The sequence below is a fragment of the Sceloporus occidentalis genome, unplaced genomic scaffold (assembly GCF_023333645.1).
Source record: "Sceloporus occidentalis isolate IW3139 unplaced genomic scaffold, rSceOcc1.0.p SCAF_70, whole genome shotgun sequence".
Classification (NCBI taxonomy): Eukaryota; Metazoa; Chordata; class Lepidosauria; order Squamata; family Phrynosomatidae; genus Sceloporus; species Sceloporus occidentalis.
The window spans coordinates 736,413-745,972 of NW_028317050.1; the positions used below are offsets into that span (position 1 = coordinate 736,413).

Sequence of the window (9,560 nt, forward strand, 5' to 3'; positions counted from 1 at the left end):
AGTGTCTTAATATGAGATCTCTCAGTCCATACTGGTTGGAGTGGTACATTTTTAGAACCTTTTAACAGTACTACATCTGTGATTGTATCTGTGCATAATAAGTGTAAGTGCGCATCCCAGTTCTCCAACAAGAACACTTAAAGGGACACTCCAGCCATCATATGCACTTTAATGCATCTGGTAGCTAGCTCAAATTTCCAATTGCTGCAAAGGTATTGGGAATTCTGCAGAATACTGCATACAAGTATTGCACTTTACAATGTCGCACTTTGCAACGGTTAATTTTTGTCTAACAGTCATGCATATTAAAAATAACCAACACATTGAATCAAATTCTCATGAGGCTCAGCCAGACATACTACTTCCATGATGCTGGCTGAGCATCATGGGAAGTGCAGTTAACGGTAGATAAAGTTATATATGCTAGCTGTGAACTACAATTTCCATAATTATCAGCCAGCCAGGTGTCCACCATGATGCTGGCTGAGCATCATTGGAAGATTAGTCCACAGCAGCAGATGTTAGCCTCCCTCCCAGGACCCTTATACACACACCTGCCCATAAAATACACATATACACATTTCCCTGACACACACACACCTGCTCATACACTGCCCTGACACATGACTGACCATTAACATGCCTACACACATACGCTGCCTTTTGACACACCTGACAATGCACACTGGCTTTACACACACACCTACCCATTAACACGCATTTACACATAACACTGCCTTTAGACACACCTGCCCATAAACACATATATTCATATACACAGACTGCCCATACACGCTGCCTTTACACATTCCTGCCCATAAACACACATATACACATACACCTCCCTTACACACGCACATCCACTGCCTTTACACACACACACACCTGCCCATAAACACACACATACACATAAACTGCCTTTACACACACCTACCCACACACACACACACACATACCTACGCTGCTCTTACACACACCTGCCCCTACACACACACACACACATATATATATATATACATATACTCCCCTTTCTCCCCATCTCTTACCTTTCCCATCCTCCACCCTGACGTGGGATCCAGGCCTCTGCTTTAGTGCTCCCTCATCACTATATGCCAGCTATTGAGGCGCGTAGTGAGTAGGGAGCAAGGAAGCAGAGGTCTTTAGTGACAGACCTTGCGTTCCCTAATGTTTGGCCGGCTAGAGGGAGATTGAGATCTTCGCCCAAGTCGAGTGCCTCTCTTGCCTCACCCTTCCTACGGACCTGGCATAGCAGGACAGAGTCCCAAAATAGTTGGGGGGCGTGCATTTGCAATCGGCCCTTTGCTGTCACCCAAGCTATTTTCCGTGATGGAAATGTCTTCTACTGAGCACTGGTATATGATGTCATATCTCAGTGTTCAGCACTGAAGCCGCACACAATGCAATGGATCACTGAAACAGGTCTGTGGGAACAGGCCTCGTGCTCCCAACATAGGACTTAAGAAAAGTAAGAGTGGGGTAGAACGATAGTGGAGGGATAAAGATATAAGAAAAGAGGGAGATAAGGAGAAAGGGGAGAGATAATGAGGATAGACAGATAAAGGGAAAACAGATATGAGATAAAGAGAAATGAAAGATATAATGAGGAAGGGGATAGATGGGCAGAAAGGAAAAACATACTGAGATAGGGAAGAAAAAAGGGGAGAGAGTGTATTTGTGTTGAGAAGGTTAGTGTGTATGCACGAGTGTATTATCTCAGACTCCAGAGAGCACAGGTGTGTCAGAGCCAGACTGAGAGGAGATCTAAGACTCTCAGAATAGACCACTTTGGGCGCAAACCGGGTGCTGGGTAAATCCTGTATCTGTGTGTAATCTGCGAGCTGGGGCAAGGCCTGTGGGTGCAATCTGGGTGTTGGGGCAAATCCTGTGTGTGCAACGTGAGTGCCAGAGTAAGCCTTTGGGGTGCGTGACTTGTGATCTATGCTGTTGTTGAAGGTTTCCATGCATTATAGGCGGTGGTGGAGGCAACGTGGGGCTGCGTTATTTATTGTCACGCGAGATGTAGCAGTCGGGGTAAGCGTGCATAACTTATTATAAATGGTGCATGACAGGATATAAAGTAAGAGCAGATGCCAGGGCAGGGTCAGCTCTCATCGCTGTATGCAGCCTGTGAATGGCTCCAGTAGGGGCAGTACTGAAGGCAGCAGTGAAGGCAGCTCCCCATCTGCTCCCCTCCCCTCTGGAATCCTCCCCTCCTCCCACCCGAGGCCTAGCCGATCACTCACTCCTGCCTTCACTAACGACACTTTCTAAAGGAAAATAAAGGATTAAATAAAACCCGATCCACTGACTCCGCGCCCGAATCTGTCACCATGAATGTCTTTAGGTTCCTTGGGGACATTTCCCATCTCTCGGCCATCATCATCCTGCTGCTGAAGATCTGGAAAACCAGGTCCTGCGCCGGTAAGAAAAAAGGGGGGGAGGGGGCAAAACGCCTAAATAAAGTGCACAGTACCCCAAAACCCTCCCCATAGAACGGATCATACATGTGTGCTTCGTATGGACGCCTCCGATCCGGTTTAGTCGCAAGCAGTGATCGGTGGTCGATATTTATACTTAATGTTTGTAAATAGAACGCTGGGAAGTAGAATGTTTATAAATAGACTGATTGTTAGGATGCAGCTTCAGGGTGGGAATGAAGTCCAGGTTTCTGTGAGTGGCCCCATTATATATTTGCTGGTGGTGGTGGTACCAGGGCATGCTTTGTTTAACCCATTCAGGTCTCTCTAATTATCTCCCGAACCCCCCCCCCTCCCCCTTTTATATGGTGCTGTTTGCCGGTCTCATGGAGAGGATGCGCTGATCCGGGATCTGATTTAGTTCCGGGGGGGGGGGTACACGGTAAGATGGTGACGTGGAAGTTCGTGGGTGAGATAAAATCAAATACGTTTGACGCCAATTAAGTCTGGTCACGGGTAATGGGCTTTATACACCCTGTGAGTCTACTTGGTATGGTCCAACTTTTGTTCACTATGGCTATTGCTCACTATTATGATGGTGCAAACTTGTGGGACCCTACTGTACCTAACACTGTCTTAAAAGAGAATAAAGGATATGAGAGCCTCTGATAACATTCTCAATATTCAGACTACGCCCAGGGGTCCATTCACTAAAAGAAGAGTTGGAAGAAAGTTTGTAGGACAGTAGTTTTAACTCTTTCACGTCACTATTTGTTATGAAGCACCAACATCAGCAAGTTTCTCCAGGAAGAAGAGCTGAGACTTTGGAGTAATCTGACTGATATGAACCATACGTTATACACTGACCTCCAAAGTATAGAAAAGTCAAGAAGTTGAAACTGTAGAAGAAATGTTAGAACAAGAGGTCATAGTCTAAATCTAGAGGGTCAGAGGCTTAGATTTAATGTAAGGAAGTTGTACTTTATTGAGAAGGTGGTAGATAAATGGAAGAGTCTCCCAGCAGAAGTGGTAGAGGGAATATAGTGAGGGAATTTAATCATGCATGGGATAGCTAAATGGCTCCTGAGTCTAAGACAAGACTAATGACTGATTAAGGTCAGGAAGAATGTTTACTTTCTGCCCTTTTATATTTTCTGTACCTCTCCTGCACAACGCTCTCTTTAGTGAATAATCCCCTGAGACACATAATTTGAAAGCAGAGAACCGGTTACACATTTTACGGGCGTCACACCTATGGCAGTGACTTTATTGTGTTTATCACCACATCTAAAGCACGTCTGAGTGTGACCCAGGCATATTTTATTTAATGGCAGAGAAGAAACATTGTGTCCATGTATTCTGACATTCTTTGTGCTGCTAACACCTCAGAACATATTTGGTCCTTGGTCTTCCATCTACCATTTCTGTTGGCAGGCTCTCCCACTTATCTACCACACTTTAAACAAACAACATCCTGACATTACAGCTGAGCCCCGTAACTTATATGGTCTAGATCCAATAAAGTACAAGTCATACAGCAGTAACAACAAAGAAAAAAAAAAGGCAAAATATATAGAAATATACTAAATTTGTGGAATCCTTTTTATGTATTTGAAGGTGACTTCTCATCCAGCCCAAGCCCCTGTGTTTAGGCTTGTTCCGGAAGGTTCCTTCTAGCAATTAACATCACTCCTTGCTTTCTTCACTACGGCGCTGTATAGGAATTTTAGACACGTAGCAAGTCATGCAAACGCTAAACGTTATGCAGCTGTGAATCTTATGAGATTTTCTTTCCATAAAACATTCCCACTAGTGTCTGAGAACCGTAATTTGGCATTATTTACAGATGAATGTCTTAAAGTAGCGGAAACTATTCCCAATCTACAAGGTTCATGAATATAAAAGCAGTAGTGTACATCTGATATATTCCATTTCAAGGCTAGGGATATGTATACATGTGTGTATGTACAGTAACATGTTCTTGGATAATCTAGAACTCGCACGTTCTAGATTATTATTTGACACGTCCAGCCATCTATGTCACATTCTGTGCAGTCTTACTTCCTGATCATGCAATGAGTGTGGTGGATAAGTGGAACGGTCTCCCAGCAGAAGTGGGAGAGGCTAACACAGTGAGGGAATTTAAACATGGATGGGATAAGCAATGACTATCCTGAGACCAAGATCTGAATAATGTTTGAGTCTTTACATCGGTAAGGATGGGCAGACTAGGCGGGTCTGGTACAGGCTGCTATAAAAACCTCTATACACGAAGAATTTATCTGTATCCAGGGGATCACGTATTCTTTTTATTTTGGCCATATTTCCTTTAGTGTGTCGCACCGTAAAAGAGAATTGTATATGGACTGCGTATGAATTATCATTCTGATGCGCACTTCAGTTGACATAACATTATAAATATGAATTACGGCTCGGGTTCACTCATACAAAGTACATGAGCTGAATAACGACGGGTGCGGTGGGAATCATTAAATGCAGAAGACATGAATGACAGGCAGCAGGAGGAACCATTGAAGAATGCCCATGGGATATCTGAGTTCTAGCTTTATGTGATAGGAGTCCATCAGAAGAGTACAATCTGTTCTAGATAGTTTGTTTCCTCACAGGTTGTTGCACTTAATTCGACTTAATTAGGGAATTTAATCTTGCATGTAGTTTGGAAACTTGTCCTCATCGTGATCATAAAAAACTGTATATCATGTAACACACCGGTGCTGACTAATGAGTTAAATCAGCAGAATGTATAAAATAAAATATTTTAAAGGTGCTGTTCCACCTAGAGTGCCTCATAAAAATATCACCAGATAAATGCTACATGCGTCATGCGAAGAGAGGTGAAATAAACCTGTCTGACATTTTATTTTTCTCCACAATGCATTAAAGGATTTATTGAGATACTGGAGTGGCTTAGAAACAGTGCTGGCATTTTCCTAAGCCCTCTTCTATGTATTATGTTAAAAAATAATATTATTATTGTTTATATATAGCACCATCATATTCCACAGTGCTGTACAAATAAAAACACAGAACTCTGACCCCTTACAACCACCCCTAGTCTCCTTAAACTAGAAGACCTTCAAGCAAATCCCCTTTATGGGGTCAGAAATTGGCAGGCTGCCCGATCAGAGCAGTGCAGAGGGAACATTAACCAATATAAAAGTTTTCAACAAGAAACTACATGGTACTAAACAGTACATTTTTTTATTATAGGAATACGTTTATTTAACACGCATACAAGAGCGGTACATAATAACATAAGTATTTCGGAAAGCATCTAGCTGGAACAGCACCTTTAATCCACAATACCCCCTCTTTGAGAATATTTGCCTCTATCTATGCACGGTTTGATGTTAAACATAATATTTGTAATATGATTCCTATAATAATGCCAAACTTCTTTCCTTTTCCAGGTATCTCCGGGAAGAGTCAGATCCTTTTTGCAGTTGTATTCACTACACGATACCTAGACCTGTTTACAAATTTCATTTCTCTTTACAATACGTCAATGAAGGTGAGAATTTTAAAAAAAAGACGGATATACAAATTCTATCAATGTTTTTATAATATGTGCAAGGTTTTTATAAGACCCACCCGTGCGTATGTGCAGAAAGCGCTTACATCGATGGGAGCATTTTCCTGCCAGTGATTGGTTGCTTTAAGCAGCCAAACTTGGGTAGACCCAAGAGGTAATATGCTGCAGCTTCTACTAAAGGTAAGTGTCTAAAAAAAAATAAATTATAGTACTTTAAAATACATCTTTGTTGATGACTTGGAACCTCGGGGGCAGGCTATCTAATTACATTGTTGCTTCCACATACCATCTCACCAGCAGCCCTTTGTCAATTGTATTTTGTGTGTGTGTATTCGCAGTGTAATTATTTTTGTTGTGTTTTACCGTCAATAGATGGTGTATATCGCTAGTTCTTATGCTACAGTATGGATGATCTACAGCAAATTCAAAGCTACGTATGATGGAAACCACGATACCTTTCGCGTGGAATTCCTTATGGTTCCTACAGCCATCCTGGCCTTTCTTGTTAACCATGACTTTAGTCCCCTGGAGGTAAGCAAACATAACCAGTATCGGCCTGTGAGACAGCTAATCATGTATCTTACCTGCTGTAGATAACAATTCATCATATATATACCTGGGAGCTTCTGGGCTCCGGCTACCCAGAAGCCTACCCTTGCGGGATGTGACTAGGACTGGCCGCTGACGTCGGTGGGAGCAGTCCCAGGAAACACCCCCATCTAAAGGGGAAATGGGTGGGGAGCGGGGCCCGTCAAGACCCTGCTCACGCGACCCGGAAGGATTCGGGTGTTGACCCGGAGAACCAGAGAAGCAGTGCTTCACCCGGAGTTCTCTGGGTCAAACCCGGAGAGTTCCCAGGTATGATCATATAGTGTGATGGGATCCTCAATACTTATGCCTTAAATACTGTATTTAGTCGATTATAAGACGACCCTGATTATAAGACGACCCCCCAAATCTGAATATTAATTTAGGAAAAAAAGAAAGCCTGAATATAAGACGACCCTATAGGAAAAAAGTTTTACCAGTAAATTCATATAAACTATTTTATTTTTTTTTATAAAAGCTATGATTGAGAAAAATATTTTGGTTTTATTTCCTTCTATTTTCCAACCTGCCCCCCAGTTATGCACATCTCCCCCCAGGCTTGCCACTCTGCCCCAGAAATGCCTTATACCCCCTATATGCCACTGTGCCCCATGATATGCCTTTTAACCCTCTAAATGCCACTGTGCCCCATGATATGCCTTTTGACCACCTATGTGCCGCTCTGCCTCCAGAAATGCCTTATACCCCTATATGCCACTCTGGTATTTAGTGGGTTAAAAGGCATATTATGGGGAAGAGTGGCATATAGGGAGGTTTAAGGCATTCAGGAGGCAGAGTGGCGTATAGAGGGTTAAAAAGGCATTTCTGGAGGCAAAGTGGCATTAAGGGGGTTAAAAGGCATTTCACAGAGCACTCTGCCTCCAGAAATGCCTTATGTCCCCCATTTAACACTCCCCCCCCCCCCCAAACTTACCGGTGCTTCTGACTTCCCTGTCATGTAGCCGGGGCAGCGTGTAGATCCCACGCACTTACTCTGCAGCTGGAAGGAGGCGTGGCTAGCAGCGGGGGTTGTCTGCGTCCAACCCGCAGACCTTCCCTGACTGTCAGAGACCAGAGCTCTGCCGGGGAAGGTCTGCGCAATGGACGCAGACAACCCCCGCTGCTAGACACACATCCTTCCTGCTGCAGCGGAAGTTGTCTACGCGAATCGACATCTACATGCTGCCCCAGCTACACACCGGGGACTCAGAAGTACCGGTAAGTTGTTTTTGTTTTTTTTTTAATAGTATTCACTGGGTATGTGCCGAATTCTAGCTTTGTTTTGAATAATAAATGAATAAAGTATTTAGTTTCTGATGTCTCCGTATGCCTTTTATTTATTGGGCAGATTCTGTGGACCTTCTCTATCTACCTGGAGTCTGTTGCCATATTGCCCCAACTGTTTATGGTTAGTAAGACTGGTGAAGCAGAGACCATCACTAGCCACTACCTCTTTGCTTTGGGTATCTACCGCACCCTGTATCTCTTCAACTGGATATGGCGCTACTATTTTGAGGGATTCTTTGATCTCATTGCCATTGTTGCTGGGCTGGTACAGACCATACTCTACTGCGACTTCTTTTACCTGTACATTACCAAAGGTAAGAGGAAACATGGCTGGGGTATATTATATGACATTGTAGGCATTGAGATTTTAAACTTCATATATACCAAAGGATTTAGGAAATATTCTCTGGCTGTGGATAACAATTGCATTATTGGTGGTTTTTAAGTAAAGAATGTAAAATAGTGTGTAGTGAACATCGTTATTTATTATAAAAATGCCATGCAGGTGTTTCCGATGAGGAAAAAAATCACTTAAAAACAAGATGCAAATAAACCTCGCCAAAATAAATTTGCAGTAATAATTCGTGAATAAGAGCTAAATAATACGTGGTCGTGTTTAAAAACAAAGTGAATAAACTGATCACCTACATCTGCATTTGAGTAAACACAAACATCTGGGTTCCAATATATCGCCTTAATACATCCATCATGAGGGCAGGGTGCCAAATCAGATAAAGCAAAATGAGAAAAATCTGCCTTCTAAATGCCCTGTGTTACGCAAGTATACGGTCTGAAGAGCTTCCTAATTTACTGGGTTTCACCTGGAGTCTCCGGATGGAACACCGCTTCCCCAGGGCCTCGAGATATTGTCTTTGCTTTCTAAACGGGGGCGTGGTGTTTGATCACGCCCACTTCTGCCTGTTTCCCATTTGCTCAAACTCTAGTAACTCTGCCAATAGCACAGCTAGCTCCGCCCCCTTGTAATTGGCCCAGCAGGAGAGGGGGAAATATGGACGACCAGCCCTGTGAAGTTCTCAGGTGCAGCAATAAGCATTGCAACACATCAGCAGTGATACTTTGCTAAAATAGTCTCAATTAGCAGTGTCTACTTGAAAATATTTTTTATATTTGGTTATGGAAAAAAGTAATTTTACTTAATTTTGTCTTCTGTCTGCAGTTTTAAAGGGGAAGAAGCTCAGCTTGCCGGCATAAGAAGATACAGCACCCAGAGTGCCCTCTTCTGTAGTTTGAACTCTTTCAGCCCACTGAGCTTAGTGGATGATGCAGATACGAGGAAGCTCATCAGTAAAATTACAAACTCCAAGGCCTAACGAACCAACGGTGAATAAGAGCAGCCCTTCACTGTCCGTTATTCCAGAAGGGATCCAAAGGGAAAGAGATTTCCAGAAGAATATATTGTTATCAAGCTTTCCTTCAACGCTATTCTTACAGAAATTAATCTTTTGACAAAATGTCTTAAGTTTTGGGCCTCAAATAAATTTTCCATTTTTTTTTCTACATCTTCTCTTTGATTATATTCTATTTCTCTTGTATTGTTTGTTTCTTGGAGGTTATGTTAGGAAGTGAGAAACACATTTCTGGTATAATAGATCTTTTATAACTTTCCCCATTTAAATAAAAACCAAAAAAAATTAAAGCATTCATAAACAGTGGAATCGGGGCTGTTAATTTGG

General features: G+C 42.6%; 1 protein-coding gene across 1 annotated transcript; it reads left to right on the top strand.

Moving 5' to 3' along the window:
• Window positions 1-2,351: 2,351 nt before the first annotated feature.
• Window positions 2,352-9,078, top strand: LOC149286308 (ER lumen protein-retaining receptor 1). Its single transcript, XM_089494206.1, has 5 exons — window positions 2,352-2,442; window positions 5,870-5,970; window positions 6,364-6,522; window positions 7,928-8,180; window positions 9,044-9,078. Exons 1-5 carry the CDS (start codon window positions 2,352-2,354, stop codon window positions 9,076-9,078), a joined length of 639 nt encoding a protein of 212 aa, XP_089350332.1.
• The last annotated feature ends 482 nt before the right edge of the window (window positions 9,079-9,560 follow it).

Coding starts and splice junctions, on each gene's coding strand:
- LOC149286308 (XM_089494206.1), top strand. CDS start 2,352: ATGAATGTCTTTAGGTTCCTTGGGGACATTTCCCATCTCTCGGCCATC. Junction 2,443..5,869: donor GAAAACCAGGTCCTGCGCCG/GTAAGAAAAAAG, acceptor TTCCTTTTCCAG/GTATCTCCGGGAAGAGTCAG. Junction 8,181..9,043: donor TTACCTGTACATTACCAAAG/GTAAGAGGAAAC, acceptor TTCTGTCTGCAG/TTTTAAAGGGGAAGAAGCTC.